At 42.9% G+C, this 19925-nt stretch overlaps 2 protein-coding genes across 10 annotated transcripts in view; one reads left to right on the forward strand and one right to left on the reverse strand.

Moving 5' to 3' along the window:
- Nucleotides 1–913: 913 nt before the first annotated feature.
- Nucleotides 914–13039, forward strand: gosr2 (golgi SNAP receptor complex member 2). The gene is made up of 6 exons (XM_033644043.2): nt 914–1105; nt 1350–1414; nt 3901–4009; nt 4539–4671; nt 5165–5305; nt 6380–13039. The coding sequence occupies exons 1-6, from the start codon at nt 1077–1079 to the stop codon at nt 6539–6541; spliced, it is 639 nt and encodes a 212-aa protein (XP_033499934.1). The 5' UTR covers nt 914–1076; the 3' UTR covers nt 6542–13039.
- Nucleotides 8370–19925, reverse strand: part of gpatch8 (G patch domain containing 8) — a 32759-nt gene continuing 21203 nt past the window's right edge. For all 9 annotated transcript variants that reach the window (XM_033644036.2, XM_033644037.2, XM_033644040.2 and 6 more), the window contains 5 exons: nt 17645–17712; nt 15080–15166; nt 14741–14884; nt 14492–14622; nt 8370–13445 (listed from right to left, as the gene is read on the reverse strand). In XM_033644036.2, the coding sequence (XP_033499927.1) occupies nt 9593–13445; nt 14492–14622; nt 14741–14884; nt 15080–15166; nt 17645–17712 (4283 nt within the window). In that variant the 3' untranslated portion in view covers nt 8370–9592. The remainder of the gene's footprint in view (nt 13446–14491; nt 14623–14740; nt 14885–15079; nt 15167–17644; nt 17713–19925) is intronic.

Raw genomic sequence — 19925 nt, forward strand, 5'->3', positions numbered from 1 at the left:
ACATGTCAACAGATTATGCTAGATGCTCTCAGAGCTCGTCCTGGGTTAGGGAAAAGGATCTCTGCTATCACATCTGTCAGCTATTACCTTTAAGAGAATATCAAATATAATGAAAAATATAGCCTGCAGCCTGGATTTAAATTTAGGGAGTTTAGCATCAATTGAAATTACCCGAACAAAATATTTACTGGTCCTCAATGGGGAGTGATTGGGAACCAATGTAGCTGGATTCAGTCTGCATGTAATTCGCTGCCAATATTCAGTGTCCTGTTTTCACCCTAGTGATGTATCACTATTTAGAATTTGAAACCAAGGAGGACAATTCATAAGGTTAAATAATAATGGCATTAGTACTCGGTTCTTGCCAGTTTATCTGGTACTTAGAGGTGTTGACACTAGGTGGTGCTTCTTCAGCATTTTGTACAATCCTATTTTTATTTACTCTTGATATTATACAACTTATACATCACAGGTCATCCTTAAGCACACTGACAGTTGGTTATTTTTTTTTCTTTTGGAGTTTCAATAACCGCAAAATTTGTTAAATATATAGACCTAATGAATGGGATGCGGCTATGTATATATAATTTATTATTAATAATTTGCAAGGAAAGTAGATAAAAATCACAAAAAAGCATTTTGTACAAGACAAAGATCGTTAATTGTGAAAATATAGCCATATCAGACGCTTGTAATCAAAAGAGCACAGTTAGCGATGTTATTAACGAAGGATAATAGACCTTATGACATTCTTTATCTCACAAAAACGTCCCAGACACAAGTGCTAATGAAACAAAGGCTAAGGTACAGCTTTGTATTGCATTTTCAGTGTCCAAAAGTCGAGGCAGACTGAGCATTCTCAATTTTTTACCCCTCCCTCTCGCGCTCTCTCTGGTGACGCGACAGAACTTCCGCTTTCCTATTTCCGTACACAAAGGCTCTGCTGATGACGTGTACACTCCACTACCGTTAGCTAGCTAGCTGGCTAGCTTAGCCACCTGTCAGAATAACGGCATTATTAATGAAATAACGTTACAACGCATAGGGAAAAACAGCGCTTTAACAAATCACGGAAGATGGAGACGCTTTATCACCAGACAAACAAGTAAGTGTGTCTGTCTTCTGTGAAAACTGTCTCAGCTAACAGCTAACTAGCTACTGACCAGTGATTTAACTTCAGTCGTAGTTAACTGAAGCAAACTAACATGATCATAGTCGGGTCGTTAGACATTAAAATCGTCACACAGTTGGTAATTTATGTTTATAAATGTTTGCCAGATTGTATTTTGGCATCATGTGTCGGCTCCCATCCACTGACGCCACTAACGATATATTTTACAATGTATTAGGCAAATCCAGGAGGTGCAGTCTTTGATGGGAAATCTGGAAAAGACGGACCGCCAGTCAGTACACTGTAAGTAGTACATGACTTAAACTACGTGACGGTCACATTCAGCACCCCCTCTACTTAGTATGTAAGTCTTGTTATAGTACTAACCATCACTGTTGATTTTTCATTGATATTGTTTTTTTTATTAAAGACTGTCATAGCAATATAGATAGATACAGATACAGATGTTAGGTTAAAGGGATGGTTTGGATTTGTAGGTGTTGTATATCCATTGTAAGTGCATAACACACAGTAGATGGCAGTTGCCACACCACCAGCTTGGATAAGCAGGCTGGACTCTAACACAGAAGCTAGGCAATCTACTGCTGTGGATGGGGTCAGCAATAATACATATTTTCGCTACCTGAAAAAGTCCTACCTAAAACAGTCCATATTATTTTAAGTGTAGGTCATATTGAGAGTATTTGCACTGCTTTACCTTTCTGTCAGACATATATCGCTCTCTTCAAAGCCAGAGTCCATTGAGAAAAATAGTAATTTAACATAGCTGGACACAGGAGTTGCTGGTCTGCCGCTGCCTGGATCAAGTATTTTGCAATATTATTGTGTGACATTGGAATTTGAAGTGGTTAGTTTGGATTCACCAAAGTAAGTTAATAACATAAACTAACTAAATGGCCTCCTGTGTTCAGCAAGCCAAAATTACTGTTTGTGTCAATGGACTTTGATGGCTTTGATGAGAGCATAGATGTGGAACTGAAGCTGCTAAAAGTTTTCCCGTTGGAACTGGCTGTCTGACAGAAGGTAAAGCACTAACCATACTCTCAATATAGTGTACACTTGATCTGCCATAGTGTTTTTTAAATGGAACTTAGGTGGCTAAAATACGTTTTATTGCTGACCCCATTCACAGCAGTGCGTTACTTAGCTTCCGTGGTGGAGTCCAGTCTGCTTCTCCAAACAGGTGGCATGGTGACCGCCATCTATAGTGGGTAATACACTGACTATGGTTAAGAACCTTGTGCAACCCCACTTTAAAACCCTGAACTGTCCCTTTAGAGTAATGACATACATCACTATATGGCAACATACACAGTGAGTTTCCTATAAAACTATTAGATAAAATTATATACACTCAATCACACAATATTGCGTAGAGTTGTGTAGGAGGAAAGAGGTAAGAAACCAAAACAAACAAACAAAACAGCAACAAAGAAAGAGAAATAAAACAACACAGCAGCAACAAAAATTACAGTAATAATACAAAGTTCTTTGTTCACGCCATGAGACCAGACCATAACCACCAAAACCCTTAGCCAGACAAAAGTGGTCATGATCATCAAGGGGAGGTTAAAGGGAGAGGTGTGCGACAGTCAGTTTAGAGAGAGGTTTTTTTTTTTTTTGACCTTTTTAAATAGGGTATCATAAGATTCCAAATAAATTATATTCTTGGTTGATCCCCTAATTAATATTTGATCTTCTCTAACCTGAGGAGGAGCATCAAGTCAGTCAGTCAGACAGATGCTTTAGGTGGTCTAGTAGATTTCCACTCCAGTAGGATCTCCTGACTATAAGGTAGGCCGAAGTGTCATAACCAGGCTCTTGGGCCATGACAAATACGAGAGACACACTATTAAAGTAATTTGTTTAACAAAAGTAACTGATTTTACGATAATATGGAACATAAAGACTTAGATGTCAGTGGGAACAGTAATGTGCTGAGTCAATGTATGATCAGTGTAGTGTGGGAATGTTGCAGAGTGCACAAATTAAGCAAAAGGGAACCAAGGATGAACTAAAGCTGAGACATCACCAAGGGGAGGGTGCCTGTCCTGGAGAAAGTGAGAATGAGTTACAGAGCTGACATTTTTAGACTGGGAGCACTGGGCCCAGGTGCCACAAGAAAGCCCAGATTACCAGCCAGTCCCACACTCAAAGCAGTTCAACACACACTGACGCGGATGAACAACAGCAAGGGTCGCAACAAAAAGCAATTGCATCTTTTCTGCTGAATGTCAGAGATGTGTCATCATTACCCGCTTCCCCAAAGATAGCTGTCTCAATCTATGGCACCACTTCTCATTCATTTTCCTTTGAATTGTTTCTTTAATTTCTATTTAGCACAGACTCCTTGTTATGGCTGCCTTTCTGATATAATGACAGGAGGGAAGGTGGTGTCTCCGTGGTTGATTGTTTTCTGTCGTTGGTGCCTGCTCTATCAGTTCTGGGCCAGGCTGGTGCCAGGACAGGAAGAAGCAGGGGTGGGTGCAGTGACAGAAGCTGGGAAGGCTTTTTCTTTCTATATAATGGTGGGAGCCAGGCAGTAGACAGTTCAGATATAATAACATTGTTAAATCAGAAAAACAGTGCCATTTTTTTTTCCTCAAGTGAATGCATTAAACAAACATATTACATTTAAGGGTGCATTTTACCTGATTATTAAAACTATCTAAAAGGGAAATATGATGTCTTCCTTCCTGTAATTACACCAAATACATTGTCAATTGTTGTGTATTCTCTAATTTTTCTCTTTTTCCTCATTGATCAAGTGTTAGAGAATGAGCTGCAGGCGAGAATCGACCAGATCTTCAATCAATTAGAACGCCTCGAGATCCTGGCCAGCAAGGAGCCACCAAACCGCCGCCAGAATGCCAAATTGTGAGTTTGTATCGAGTCTATTGATGGTGACCCTAAAGCCCCAGAGAGCCATATATCTCATAAAGGCACAGGGCAGTGTGTAGATGATGAGACAAGCAGCCCTGTCCTGCCCTTTGGCGATGTGGCTCTATGAAAACATTTCCTTAGAAGCCCCGTCATCACCAGCATTCCTGCTGCATTGGGCAAAGACTCATTTCTGAGCTGGGTAAACAGGCCTTAGGGGACACAGTATGCACCATCCCACATCACTCCTCTGATCTTAGTAGAGCTCTAGTGGGGTCTGAGTGAAGCTAAGAGGAGGGGGCGACTGTGAGGGACTCTTCATTCCAACTGCATGAGATTTGAAGGAAAAGAAATGTTGTCATCAGCCAGAACAAATCTGAACAGTTAGAATCACGTGTAAGATGTAGTGCAATGATGTATTATCATAAAATAGGTCAAAGAGGTGAGCAAAAGAATATTTTGAGTTACTTAAAGGAGACCTTTTGTCTATTTCATATTTTTTACTGTATTCTTTGCTTCCCCTCAGGCGAGTGGACCAGCTTAAGTATGATGTCCAACACCTTCGGACCGCCCTGCAGAATTTCCAGCACCGACGCTATGCTAGAGAGGCCCAGGACAGAGAGAGGGAGGAACTCATGAACCGTACCTTCACAACCAATGTAAGTCTAATGTACCTTAATGTCCCATATTGTAAAAAGTTAAATTTCAATGTCTTTTTTTAATATAAAGCAGGTGTAGGTGTTGTATAAATACTGTGAAGTTATCAGAATGCTCAGTTCACAAAGAAATATGCAGTCTGTACAGAGAACACAGAAAATGACAACAGAAATAAACATTTACAGTTTTGAATGTTAAAGCATGTAAACATGTTCGAGTAGAAGCCCAAAATAAAAGTGTGAACCTGGAGAAGCATAATATGGGACCTTTAAAACAGGGTGGGAAGTAAAGTGATGCTACTGAGCTCAGGTCGAGCCAGGTGAAGTTGGCAATCACTTTATTGGCCATGAATCAGCATTCAGAGGTCCAAGTCTTCTGATAAAAAGAGGGTTTGTAAAAATGTGATAGTCCTCTGCAAACGTTGAGTCTGGTTGATATTTCCTCAGTGTAACATAAAAATGTCTCAATCTAAATAAGTTTGTTCTTGTTCAATAGGACGCAGATACCTCCATTCCCATAGATGAGACCCTACAGTTAAACTCCAACTTGCACAACGCACACAGAGGCATGGATGACCTCCTGGGCAGTGGCAGTAGCATCCTCAACGGCCTCAGAGATCAAAGATCCACTCTGAAGGTATGTGTGCATGTGATTTAATACAAAAATTAGAAAGAAAAATAATAATCTGTAACCACAGAGGACCTTTATTTTTCTTTTTTTTCTGAATAAAGGAACCCGCATAGAAAGACACAGAGTAAACTGAGACACTTGAACATCCAATTAAGACGTACAGTTATGGTTCAAAGATGTGCCGACTTCCGGGATGCCACACGTCTGGCCATTAGCTCAAAGTCCTTCCTGGGCGTCCAAGCAATGTCATTATGTGACATCAACACAAATAAATGAAAAGCCACTGTTGACTCATGTCGACCTATTCATCCACCAAGACTTCCTCCCTATGTGGACTTTGTCACCTTCCATACTATGTCACCTGACTTCTGATGGAAAGCCCTGAGGGTAAACTTCTCCCTTGTGCAATCAGAGAGAGCTTGGATTAAGACTTGGGGCTCTTACATAAACCACAGGCTTAAAGGTCCAGTGTGTAGGATTTAGAGGGATACATTGGCCAAATGGAATATAATATAATAATATATAAGTATGTATACTTTAGTTTATAATCACCTTGTCATGTTTTCTTTACCTTAGAATGAGCTGTTTATTTCTACATAGAGAGCGGGTTCCCATCCAATCGGAACCCTTTTTGGTCAGGGATATGACATCGTCCATTTAATGTTTGCTGGGTATGTTTCCTGGATGGCTACAGGTTAAATTGTATGTTTCCTGACCCAGTTTCTGACGTCCACATTGATCACAATAGTCTTATTGTTCATGTTCATATGCTCAGCCTGAGGGTGAGTCCTTGTTTCCAGGGAGGAGATGGTCTTCCTGGTTTCGCTTCAGGCCTCCTCTTATCAGGGTGTGTCTGTTGATCAGCACTCATAGCCCAGTTGTCTAGCCATGATCTGACGGAGTGGCGCGTCAGGGAGGGTGTTGGCACTCAACGTCTCTCAAAATCAAATTAGTGTAGATGATTACTATGTGTCATGTAATGCCCTTATTTTCCAAAACATTTAGTGTATTCATGGTTGTTACAGTGTAATCTAACACACCTCATCATTACTAACATGGCTGTGTTTGGGCTCTGCACAGGGGACCCATAAGAAGATGCTGGATGTGGCCAACATGTTGGGGCTGTCGAACACAGTGATGAGACTAATAGAAAGGCGAGCGACCCAAGATAAGTTCATCATGATTGGAGGCATGCTGGTGACCTGCGTCTTCATCTTCCTGGTAATCAGATACCTGGGCTGATTGTCATCCATCCGCAGCGGCCGTTTTTTGATCAGTCGTGGACATTTCTGCAGCACATCATCCATCATGATAGGAAAAGTGGCAGAACTGAATTTTTAACATCTGATTTCAGTAATTTTTTTTAAAATAAAGTGTGCCATTGTAGTTTGTTTTCCACCATTTAAATTATTTTGGGCACCTGCAAAACGGTAAGGTTGAAGAAGACCTTAATTACATTCAGTATTTTATTCCACTTGGAGCTTCAACAGAACATTGGACTTGATGATAATAGGTCTGCTCCATTATCTAGTCTTTTTTATCAAAACCACTCTGAAACTGTAAATCACTGTTGCGACTACCCAAATGGCTTTTCAGAAATTTGTCAGAGCATTACACTCAGCTTGCGTTTGCCTCCAGTGAAAAGCTATTTGTTTTGTTCCTGTCAGTAATGTTGTCAGTGTCATTCTGTCTTCTCAGTTCATGGACAAATAGAAATACTCATGTAGAAATGCTTACAGTGCTCCATGTTTCATTATACTGCAACTCAGGGTGCTCCCTGAAAAAATTCTTTTGTTTTATGATGAACAGAACAGTGCCAACAAGAATCTGTTCAGAAAGACAATGAAAGCAGCAGTTAATTTGACAGTGTTCATATTATTTATCTTGTATTAAAAGGGACAGTTCACCTAAAAATTAAAAATACATATTTTTACTATTAACCTGTAGTGCTTTTTATCAATCTTGATTTTTTTTTTTAGTTGCCAAATGTGATGTCTGCCTTCTCTCCAATACAATGTTGTGATCAGTTTCATGTAGGGCCTGTTTTCTTTCTACTAAATTACACTGACCAAGCTTATCACCGCGCAGAACAACGCGTGCATCTAGTCATGCACAAGAGGTTCGTGCTCATGATGGCATGATGAAAAAATAATTGGCGTCTTCCTCTGCTGAACTGTAACATTAGCCAGCTCAGTGGTGCCACATGAGCTGGCAATAGCCGATAGCTATTAACTAATCCATTGATGCACACTTCCGTCTGTGTGGTGATGCGGTCGGTGGATCTATTTTGGTAGAGAAAATAGTTCCTGCATGAAACTGCTCACAGCAAGGTTTTGAGTAAGGTAGTAGGGTCATGACTTCTAGAAAGAGACGTTGCTGTTGAGGTTTTCAAATGTATTTCTGGTGCTTTGAGCACAAGCCCAGTGCCATTTAGTTTAATTATATTGGAAAGAGGGCCAAAATCTTCAACACTTGGCAACTCACACCAAAACAATGTAAATTCATAAGGTTGACCCTTGCGTACCTGGTGGATTGTATAGGCTGAGGCCTTAGCAATGGTGCTGATTTGATTCCGACCTCTGTCTCCCAACTTTCCTGTCTATCTTCGCTGTCATATCAATAAAGATCGATAATCAATTTAGATCGATAAATAGGACTACAGGTCAAAAGGAAAACATGTATTTTTGATTTGGGGTTGAACTGTCCCTTTAAGCTTGGGTCTAGTCTCACTATGTTAGTGATTTAATTCCCTTCATAGAATAAAATGTTTCATCCCCCTTGGTATATCTTCATCAAATGACTGCTGGAAACAGAAACAAAGTTCAAACTCGGGGGTGTTTTACTCTGCTGCTTAATTGCCTCTGTTGATATACTGCTTTCACACGTATATTCGAGGCAACCAAGGCACCATCTAGTGTTTCAATTTTGACACTTACCCCTGCAGGGACTGCTTGGCTTCTTCCAGATGAAGCGTTGCAGGTGTTTTCATCCCTCTGACTGCCGGGTGGTTAAAAGTTTAAATGTTTACATGTCAGTTTTGTTCCCTCTACATATTATGGAAAAACACACATGAACTCAAGATTTTATTTGCTGAAACAGTAAGTTTTTAAAAAATACAGAGTTGCTACTGTTTGACAAACCACTATCCTTTACCATCCCAGCCCATCTTAACTGGGCTAATTAAACAAACGTGATAAAATACATACATGTGACCAGCTTCCATCCATCTCATCGTTCTGTTTTTTTTTTTTTCCAATACCAAACCTCTAAAATGTTAATAGGTTAATCTACAGCAGTTTTATTTACAAAATTACACAAAAGCAAAACACAGCCCTTCTTTTGAAGAGCATTTTGGAAAATAATTTAAAAACAGAAAAATACAATTATTGCAGTATACTACAATCTTATTGTTACATGATGCAAACGCACCATCTCCATGTACAGATTTTCAGTGCAATTTTTTTCAGGTGCACCCTCACCACAGGGAACATGAACTTTGCCTCAGAGCATCAGGGATGTTACAACCCCTTACATCACATCTCCCCCTTGCTTAGAGAGGGGGTTCTTATGTCATACCGATTTGGACACCATAGCTGTAATTTCATATGGTCATCATTGGTGGGATTCTTCACATTACACACTGATATATATGTACAAGTTACTGCATTACAAATTATTTGATAATCCAATAGAGAGCAAGTAGTCATATGAGAACATAAACAATATCAGTAAATATGAAGTAGTCTGTCTCTGAAGGTTACATTACAGAGTCGAAGCCATTTGCCTACCTCATACTCCTCTTAACATGATCAGCTCATAGCTCCAGCCAATACGTCTCTCTTTGGCTGCCAAAATGAGCAGAAAACTGTGAGAATAATATTTCTACATGGTAAACGAAAAAAAAAAAAAAAAAAAACTCCAGTGGTTTCTCTGACTTCTCCTTCAAAAATAAATGGGTGGTGTTAATATACCTCAAGATGGAATATAAACCAGTGTCTTGAAGTCTTTTTAAATTTACAGCCTGTTCAGGGCAAAACATGAACAAAAAAATCTCACGTGAACCAGAAAAAAATGTTAGTGTCAAATTTGAACCAAACACAAGCAGCACCACTTTGTGGCTACAACTTCTGCACTGTGTTGACCGGTAAAATGGTTTATTGACAGCTTCCTGTCTCACTGCCTGCATGTTGCTGCCAAGACTTCATCTTAAAACCCTTAACCAAGCCAAGTCAGGTTAAGTCTTTCTTCTAGTGGTTGGGTGCTGTGACTTTACTCCTTCACTTGTATCGTTACTCAAGAGCCATGGTTCGGTGGGTGCTGGAGGTCCTGTCCTGAGAAAATTGGGTGTAACAGTGGATGAAGTTGGAGAGCTGCTGCTGCAGCAGCTTGTGAGGGCCGAGGTGTGAAAAGTGTGGGGTAGAGGGCTGTATGTGGTACATGGTGGAGAGCTAAAGGGGTGTGGTGAAGTGCAGAAGCTGGTATAATATGTATAGGCTGACCAGAGAGGAAGGCTGTTGGGTGGGCAGGAATCAGCCCAGCATGTCCAAGTGAGTGTCCCAGAGAATGACCAAGGGAGTGGCCCAAAGGAGACAGGGAGATGGGGGTAAGGTGGTGCTGGGGAATGTGGTGTACCTGGGCCAACTGGGCATGTGCAGGGTGTGGGTGGTGTGCATGTGCTGGATGGATGCCCATGGCTGCAGCAGTGGCAGCGTGGTGCTGCAGGATGGCGTGTTGCACTGTGGTGATCGATGTGCCAGAGGCTACAGACACAGTGGGCTGCTGGATGTGGATCTGCTGCAGGGCTGGGGGAGGGGGAGCTGGGGCCAAGTTGGCAGCTGCTGCAGCGGCTGCTGCAGCTGCAGCAGCAGACGGAAATGTCTTTACCTGCTTGGCCAAAAGCTGCTGCTGGATGTGCTGCTGTGCAGCCTGTTGCAGCTTGCTGTATTTCTCCATCTCCTCTGGCGTAAACGTAATGGGCTGACTCTCTAAAGGAGCCAGTCCATCCTCCTCTGCCTCCATGCCGTCCTCCTCCAGGTTGGGTGGTGGGTAAGCAGGGTAGGTATGCATTGGAGGCTGCTGCTGCTGTTGCTGCTGCATTTCTGGCATGAGGGACTCCATCATGGAGATCTGAGAAGGGTCCTGTCCTGATTCCCCTTGGTACTGGGGCATCATCATGGAAGGCTCCTGTTCAAACAACGGCCGGGGTTCTTGGTGCACCTGGGCTTCTGTAGCAGGGTGCTGTGTCTCCTCTTGCACCACTGTGATCTGCGGGGCCTCCTCAACCTTCTGAACCGGAGGAGCTGGAGGTGGTGGTGGAGGGGGGAACTCCCTTATAGGCTCAACCAGAATAACCTCTGCCTCAGCCTCGGAGCACTTCCCTGCTCCTGACTTCTCACCCTCATCAGGTCTGGTTAGGGGGATCAGTGGTTTCTTCCCTGCCTGCAGCTTACCAAAAAGCGGCAACATGGCTTTGTTTCCCAGGGTCGGAGGAAGTTTGGGACCAAAGTATCCCTGTGGTGGGTCCTTAATCTTAATCCCAGATTTTGTTCCTGTGGCAGAATCATCAGAGCTTTTTTTAGACTGAACCTTCTCCAGCAGCTGACGCGCAGTGAGGGTGTTTTTCTGTTCCCCGGCATCTCGGGACCCCCCTGGCCTCAGTGACTGTGAGCTGGATGAATGGGTGTTGCGATTAAGGCCTCGTGATGAAGATGAACGTGGAGACTGGGAGCGGTAGATGCAAGAGCGGTTGAAGTCTCTCCGGTGTGCGTCGGTGTCCCCTCGAGCCCTGGGGCCTCGTCTGCGAGGAGAGCCTTTGGTGGAACTGGAGGAGCGGCTGGCTGAGCTGTGGCTTCTGCTGTAGCTGCGCCTCCAGGATCTTGCACTGGTGCTGCGGCTCCAGCTACTGGAGCTTCTTGAGCTGCTCCGATGGTGCCGCCGGTGCCTCTTCCTGCGGCTGTAGCTGCGTGAACGTGAGCGGGAGTCTTCTGAGGATGAAGAGGAGTACTGATGTCTCCTGGATCGTCTACGCCCTCGGCTGCCCCTCCTCTCATACTCAGAGTCTGACGAACGTTTAGAGTGTCTCCGCCTGCGACCCTCTGTGCTGTAGTCGCTGTAGCTGTCTGAGTAGCTGCGGCTACGGTGGCTGTAGGCGCTGCTGCCGGCTGAGGAGCGCTCGGAGCTGCTGGAGTATGAATGACTACGGGAGGTTTGGCCACGATGGCGCCTACGACTGCTGCCTCGTCTTTCCCCACGTCTTGAAGAACGACTGCAAGACCGCCCTGATTCCTCACTATGGTGGCGGCGTTGTTCCCGAGGACTTGACCTGTGATGACGAGAGCGCTGTGTATTAGAGCCACCCTCTTCTTCACTCTCGCTGCTGGGAGGTCGACCAGGACCTGGGCTCTTTTGGGCTGAGGTGGAGCAGGAGGCACTTTGAGGTGCACTGGAGTCAGTCTTTTGTCGCTTGGTGCCACTGTGCTCCTCTGAGGAGTTGACCTTGTCAGTGCCTTTCCCGGCTCCTCCCTCCTCTGCTCCAGACTTGCAAGGCACTTCCTTCGTGGCACGTTTCCTCTTTCCCAGTTCTACTCCTGTGTTTCCCGTAGCTCCTCCCCCTCCAGTTGTCGGCTGAACAGAGGAGGCAACAGCTTTATCTTCTGACTTTGGTTTAGCTTTTTCCTTTTCATCACCTGGTGCCTCATCTTGATCTGGAGCTTTGTTTTTGCTCTTCTTCCGTTTGTGTTTTTTCTTTTTCTTGGGCTTCTCTTGCGTAACCTCAGTCTCGCCCTCTGCATTTTCTTTTGCTCCCTTGTCTTTTCCTTTGCGTTTTGAATGCTTTGCAGATTTCTTATGCTTCTTCTTTTTCTTTTTCTTCTTGGCACCACTGCTGCCAGCTGCAGGCTTTTGCTCGTCACCTTCTGGTTGGCCAGGCTCTCCCTTCACCAGTGGCTTGTCTTTGTCAGTGCTAGTCCCAGGTTTAGTAGCTATGTCTACTTCAGCTGTCGAGGCAGCCGTCTCTTGCCCCTTGTCCTCAGACTCTTCACAAGGCTTAGGGGACTTTGCTGCTTTCCCACCACGTGCTCCTTTGTTGCGGGACAGCTTGAAGTCAAAGTAGAGGGGATTACAACTGTAAGACAGGGAGGGCTGAGCTTTTGTGAATTCGAGGAGCTCAGAGGGCCACTGCAGGGTCGTGCTCTCGTCTTTGCTCAGAACTGGGAAGAAGGGACCTGTGGGGATTTTAGGACCCGAGCTGGAGTCTAGAGTTTCCTGTGTGCTCTCTGCTTTTTGTGTAGGGGAAGTGGGGACCACAGGACCTGCATCTGCTGTGCATGAAGAGGCATCCTCCGTCTTCACTTTAGGCGATGGAGGAGCTGGCTCTGGGTCAGGGGATAAAGTGTCATTATCTCGTTCTTTTTCAGTCTTGCACTCTGTAACATTGGGCTCCTTCTGTTCAGAACTATCTTCAACCTTTTTCTCTTCCTGCCCCTCTTCCTCGTCTTCCTCGTCTTTGCTCGTACACTGATCACTGGCCTTCATAAACAGCAAAAACTGGAAGTGAGGCTTTACCCGACAGTGAGCTGGAGGTATATAGTGATAATACTGAGGCTCTTGTCCAGCATATCCTTCCTCTTTTTTCATCATCATTTTCAGTTTGTTGAGAGTGGAGGCTAGAGAGGCTCCATCATCAGGCTGCTGCACCTCTTCCGTCCCCACCACACTAGCACTGTCTCCTCCTTCACCTCCTCCTGATCCTGCTTTAGGGCTGTCTGTACCGCAGCCAGATGTCTCCTCCTGCCCTCCAGCCTTTTCTCCTTCCTGGCCATCTTCTTCCTCCATAGCTTCCTCTCCATGATCAGCAAACACTGCCGCTGCTGTCTCCAGCTTTACTGGGGCTTTCTTGGCAAAAGAGAAGGACACACTGACTTTGGAGCCGCCACTGGGGGTTGGCGAGGAGGAGCTGTTCTTCCCCAGAGAGAAGCTGATGGTTGGGCCTGGCTTCGGGGAGGATTCCCCGGTTTTATCTGCCAGTGATCCTTCTAGGACACAGTCTGTCAAAGCAGTGTTCTCAGGCGTCATGTCGCCATCTTCTGACTTCTCTCCATCCACAGCCACTGTGGTAGTTTTGAACATGGGCCCGCTTCCTGGAGTACTGAAACACAAAAGTGTAATTACAATAAGATGTGGGATAAATATTTACAGGTGAAAAAATACCAAATACTTGTGTTTATTTACCATCACAAAATGTACATGCAGACTGCAGGCAAATTAGATTCATTCCTCAAATCAGATTTCTAAGACAAAGTGTCCACACTATTATTTGCAAATGATCAGATCGGATTTGTGTGTCCAGACATCACCAATCAATCTGCACAGGTTGCTGTGGTAATGACGTAGGCATCAGTAACTGCATGGTTACATTGGTGATGCGGCTTTCCATCGCAGAAAAAAGAAAAATGGAGGTCCATCATTTCACCCTCCAAACAATCATGCTGCCAAGTTGCGGTGCTGAACTCCTCTGTTGCACCAAACTATTTCATAGTGTTCTGATAGTAGCAGTATGGATTCTACTGAGCACTTCTTTAACTGTGGATTTCACAATGTCAGTGTGTTTCGCGCATTGAATATGACACAAAAGACACTTCTGAAATCTGATTTCAGCAGCTAAAGCATCTGGACTGAGAGGCATCTGCAGAAATCCATTTGGAATCACATTTCAAACATCACCCAAATGTGGTTTGGATCTGCAAAAATCGTATTTCCTGTGTTTTTCTTTCTTCCTGTCCAGACTTTCTAAAATCATTCTGGATACAAATTGGATACGATTTGGACTGGCAATCTTAACAAGGTCAAAGAGCCCAAGCGGGTCCTTGTAGTTTTCCCTATCTGGAATCAGTTTTATCAACTAAAAAATAGGAATACAAGGAATTATTATAGTAACGTATTTGACATGTCTGGCTTCACTTTGAGAAAAATGTCCTCCATACAAGAAATAATTTTAAATTCTATATATTAATCTACTGTGAGAGTGAACTGTTAAATTAAATAAAATATGTATTTCTGGTTTTATTTGTAGTTTCTGTTTGACCCAGGTTACACATTTATTCTTCAACACACAATAGACATGCAATTGTAAAACCACTGCAGATATGTTTTGAAGTCCAGCCAGCAGAGGGCACTCCATGAACAAATTCTTACCGGTCCTGCTGTTTCCTCTGCTCAGCCAGCTCATGCAATCGGCGCAGCATCTTTTCTTGCTTCTTTCCATCTTTTCTGGAGCGAGATGACACGTTACGAGCAAACTCTCGCTGCTTCAGCTCTTTCAGCCTCTGCAATATACAAAAGCAAGACAGGGAGAAACAAGTACATCAAGATCTCTTCTCTCAGAGAAAAGACATCTCTCTGATGTTGTAACACATACAGATCACCATTAATAAGCAGCAATACCTGCTTGTGAGCGTGGTCATACGAGTTAATGTGGTTGTCAAATTCCTGGTGTTTGGTGTACTGCTTGTCACATAGCTCACAGTAGAAATTGGCTCTCAGGTCTTCCAGAGCCTTGGCAATGGCTTTCTCCTTTTCCATCTGGTCCTGTAGTTGATGGGAAATACAGGAAGGAATGTGTGAATGAATCTGACTGTCCTCAAAGAGTTGAAGACAAGACTTAATTAAATAACCAGAGTACTAGAGTTCTATATATTCTTCCTCATTAGATGTGCTGCAGCAGCCCTAATAGAACAAAACCAACATTAGTTTTCAGAATGAACCAAGGGTGCAGGGCTTCACCTTGTATTTTTGCCGCAGTTCTTCTGTGTCCTCCTTCTCCACTTCGAGCACTCTTCTCTTCTCTGTGGCGTCCTCTGCATAGTCCAGCTACAAGGACAGACAGCAGTTACAGCACTTGCAGAAAACAAAACACTCCTGAATCAAAAGGAACACGTCAAAATTAATCTTATATATGTTTAATGCAATGTGTGGACAAGCTGTTATGCTGCTGACACATCTGGACTACAGGGGTTATGATCGGTCAGCTTGTGTTGCTTGTGATTTCTGATACATGTTATTTATGGTAACAGAAGCCTGAACTTAAACTAATAACACATTTATTAGTCCCTTTTTGCCGGTGGCCGAATCAAAACAAGTCCTTCATATAGGTAACTGAATTAATGCAAAACTAGGGAGTGCCATCATGAAACCCAAAAATACATATATAAAATATCAATTTCTCTCTTCTGGTATTATCAAAGGAGAACACATGACAAGAAAGTTACAGAGCAGATATGCATACTGTAGGAGACAAAAAAATCTATTGGACTTTAATAGTAAAGACAAGATGGACTGTGGGAACACGTCAACAAAGAAGCATAGGTCCTCTTAAGGTTCATAGATGATATTCAGCCGAAATTGTGAAGGTCAAATGTATTTTAAATTCCAAGTTACATTCCGCAGGAAGCAGAGTAGAAGCACCTGCAGCATTACTGAGGCAGTTAGTGTTGCTGTATCATAGCGTATATTCTTTTTTAAGGCCTGTCCATGTCAAAGGTGTTTGAAGGATGCACACAATCCCTGTCATGTTGGAGCAGTAACCACAAAGACACAGGATCATGTCATATGTCACTGTGTGCTGTAGCACTGACACTTCAGTGCTAAAGGCACCTAACCCAAACCATGAATCTTTCTCCAATGACCGATTTGTATTTGGTACCTATTCATTCATTCATTCAGGTGAGTGCTCTCTTGGCATCCACCACTCTCACATTTGTCTGTCAGGCTGCCAGTCGGCGAATCGTGATTGATAACTTCAGAGAATGTTTCTTGCTGCTCAACAGTCCAATGCTGCCGAGCTCTACACGACTCCAGCTGAAACTTGGCGCTGTGCATGGTGCTCAGGGCTGTACAGTACAGTGTAACATATACATAGCACGTACTCTGCAAGAATCAATCAGCGCAGTGAAAAAAATTACCATAGTAGCACCTGTGCTATACAGATTTATGTAGCGTGTTTGTTTGAGGTGAAGGTTTGTTTGCTTGTTTGTGGGTGAGGTGAATCCATAGCCAAGTGCTACTCTACTTGGTAGTTGTAGTCTATCGTGTGATGGTGAGACAGCGCCTGAATGTGGGTGACAGATGTGTTAATAAAAATGTAGCGCTGTGACTATATAAACATTTCATACACAAGATGTACAACACAGACAAAGTCTCTCTCTCTCTCTCTCTCTTTCTCTCTCTCTCTCTCTCTCTCTCTATATATATATATATATATATATATATATATAACATATTTAAAACAGTTTCTGCATTTTTCAGTGCTATATGCATTTAAATGTTATGAAAAAATAATTTGAATAGTCTCAAACTGCAATGGACTTATATAATACGCTTATACTTGTGCTACAATTTTGTGGCCTGTGCTACAAAACTTTCAACCTCTGTAACACCAGTGCTATGTGCAAAATAGTACAGCCCTGCTCTGTGGTTCATGTTTGGGTTTTTTACCATGGAATTGGATTCGAAGCAGCCTATGATCCTTCCAGAGACTGTTAAGAAGTCAGCACTGAGTCACCACACGTTCTTTATTTTATTATACCTCTCAGCAATAGTTGCAGTGAAATAAGGTTAAAGCTCAAAAGCAATGTTGTCCAATATCAAAACAAGCTCAGAGCAGACTGGACCATATTTGTTGTTTTTCTATCTGGAGACAATTTTGTGCGAGATCACTGCAGCCACAATGACAAATCAGGCTGCAATGCAATCCCTATGGGTAACTGTGCACCATTAATTTAAGTCCATTAAAAGTACTTGTTTTTGCCACTGGCAAGCTCAGACTGTTATTATAGGTGTCTGGCAACATCATGGAAAAACCTAAAAGAGTAATGAAATGTTTTACCTTAGCTTTAATTGATGTTGTATTCAGTCATGACACTGAACATCTTTTCGATAACACTAAGTGACACTTATTGCACTCCAACCTCACATACTCTTACCGGCACTGTTCTATCCACTTCGCACTAACGTTTCCACTGTTGTTATTCCTACAGCATGTCACTCTCATGAGATTTCAGAGTGAGACTTCTCCTTGAGAGAGACTTGGTCAAAATAACAAACATATCATTTCTCTGGAGGGTCTTTTCTGTAATGTTGTCAGACACTTTACATGACAGTCTGAGCCTGTGGCAGTCTCTCTCAATTCTCACTTAGACACAGAAACATGGGAAAACAGGGTCCAGGTTGAAATATACCAGTTTCCCTTTAAGCTGCTGGACACTGACAGTTTGTTGGGCCATTTAAAACCCGCCCGGTGCCTCTACTATGTCCTTATTAGCGATGGAAATAAAATAAACAGCATCTTACCTCCATCTCCATCCGTCCCATTCCCATGACATCATATTTGAGGATGATGGGCACAGGGTCGGTGCGTCCTGAGGGAAAAGAGACAGAGAGAGAACAAGGTGAGTTTCTGAGACTGGGACGGAGGGCCAGCTCGGAGACAGCCTGCTTTTAGAGCATAGGGTGCTGGGGTTAGAAAATTTTGCCTTGAAGTGCAAAGAGACCAGAAAGCTACAGTGAACCAAACACCAGCCATTCTCACAGCTTACTGTAGCCACCAAGTATAGATCAATTTATCTCACTTCACTTACATTTGACCTGACTGCTGATTATCATTTTTGAATGAGTCAATTAATGAAATTATTGTACTGAATGAAGTCAAGGGCAACAGGGTTGTTCAGCAATATGTTTTACTGGAGACAAAGTTCACTGGAAACAGGACTGTCAACTTTAAGCCAGTCTGTTTTCATATCTCTTCAATGTAGTCATGCAACCCACCACCCCTCCTCCACCCGTTCATTGCTGCAGTCCTGTTAAACCAGAATGCCAAGTTTATCAAGGACACTACAGCTTGAGGGACTGTGTGTGTGTGTGAGTGTGTGTGTGAAGGGAGTTGCAACAGGCCTGCGCAGCTGCTGCCACTGCGACATCCTCCATGAGGGGGAACAAAGCCTCCCAATATTATCTAAGGCCTATTGCATCATCTCTTTCTGAACTGTCTGCAGGCTGGCTGACCCTTGCAAGCCCGTTCCACTGTCCCGAGGTCAAAATCTGTTCCCTTGTCCCAGGCCCCCTTCCTCATCATGACAAGAGCTGAGAGACTGTTTTTCCTGTCTACTTAAGCTACGTTACGTAAGCTGTGAAAAGAGCTAGATCGGAAGGAAATTAACTGTAGAAAAATAAACAAACCAAAGACAACCAAAAAAACAGAATGAAACATTAAAGATATAAAATATATAAAAAATCAAAACTACTTTGGAGATTGACACAGAATTGCTTAATCCACTCATAATCAGCCAAACAAAGCAGAGAGAAAGACAGAGTAAAATTAAAAAAGGACACAAGCACTGAACTACAGCAGAGTGACGTCACAGGCCAGGTATCGCCATGGTGACAGTGCAAGGGATGGGGATACTTACCTGGCAAAACATGGGTATGGGCAGGGGGGAGAAGGAAGGGGGAGGACAGACAGACAGATAGACAGGGGAGTCTCAAAACAAAAGGCATAAAAGAATTTGGACTAGTTCTGCTGCTCCTGTTGCCAGCCAGATACAATAATCGATCTTACTGATAGTGATTATCAATTCAGTTTGGTTTCAGTTTTTTTTCCTCCCACACATTCAAGTTAGTTATTTTGTAATGAATCAATATTTATGTATACCATTGGGCATATGGAATAACTACAAGCACTGGGCTTGCAAATGTACAGTTTTAATGCTGTGATACCTGCGCCAAGTAGGGCCAGTGGTTTAATACCATGCGTTTTCCAATGCCCTGCTTAAATAATACTTTGAGCCAAAAGAGCCCAGATACAACATGTAAAAAGCACCAAATACTGACGCATTTAGAGGTTTTTAGCTTTCCTTAAGCGGAGCACACACTGTACAATCCGAGCCTGTTTCTGATTTATTTGAGCCGCAAGACTCATTTTGGAGTTGGACCAAATTTGAACCTCATCAGGCATCGTCTGCTGTGCAGTGAAGAATGGGGAGGGAGGATCAATCATAGCCCATTCAACTGCTCCCCAATGTTATTACAGTGTTTTAATTTCGGTATATTTTTTTATTTCATTTTACATTTTTGTTTACAAGTCTACAAACTTTTTTGTTTTTATGTTAGTTTTGTAGGTACACAATGTCCTTTCAGTTAGTTTTGTTTCTATTTTAATTTCAGTTAACTAAAATGATTTTTAACACCTGGTTTTCATTTTTAGTTTAGTATTAGTTGACTAAAATAACCCTGTTGCTATGGACCAGCCGTCAGACACTTGGATAATTTCTGACATGTCAGAAAATTTGATCGGCCGTCATCAGGCTCTCGCACAATTGAAGCAAGGCCACAAGTCGATACCCTAAGGTCAGTGACTTTCTTACCTCACTGAGTCTGCACAAAGTCGCAAACAAGAGCATCAAAAATTCCCATGGGAACACAACACATCATGCCGACGGTTAGGTTGGTCCAGCTGTGGCAACAGCATACATGCCTCCTATCACAACTGATATAAATGAGAGAAATGTTTGCAATAATATATTAGTGTGAGCCGTACTGGTGTTACATTAAAAAACTTCACAAGCAAAGAAACTTC

This window comes from Epinephelus lanceolatus, chromosome 18 (genome assembly GCF_041903045.1).
Source record: "Epinephelus lanceolatus isolate andai-2023 chromosome 18, ASM4190304v1, whole genome shotgun sequence".
NCBI classification, from domain to species: domain Eukaryota; kingdom Metazoa; phylum Chordata; class Actinopteri; order Perciformes; family Serranidae; genus Epinephelus; species Epinephelus lanceolatus.

Bases quoted from the DNA above. Each gene is read 5' to 3' on its own strand.
- gosr2 (XM_033644043.2), top strand. From the start codon at position 1,077: ATGGAGACGCTTTATCACCAGACAAACAA. The intron at 1,415-3,900 runs GTAAGTAGTACA...TCATTGATCAAG, and splicing joins GGACCGCCAGTCAGTACACT to TGTTAGAGAATGAGCTGCAG. The intron at 4,010-4,538 runs GTGAGTTTGTAT...GCTTCCCCTCAG, and splicing joins CGCCGCCAGAATGCCAAATT to GCGAGTGGACCAGCTTAAGT.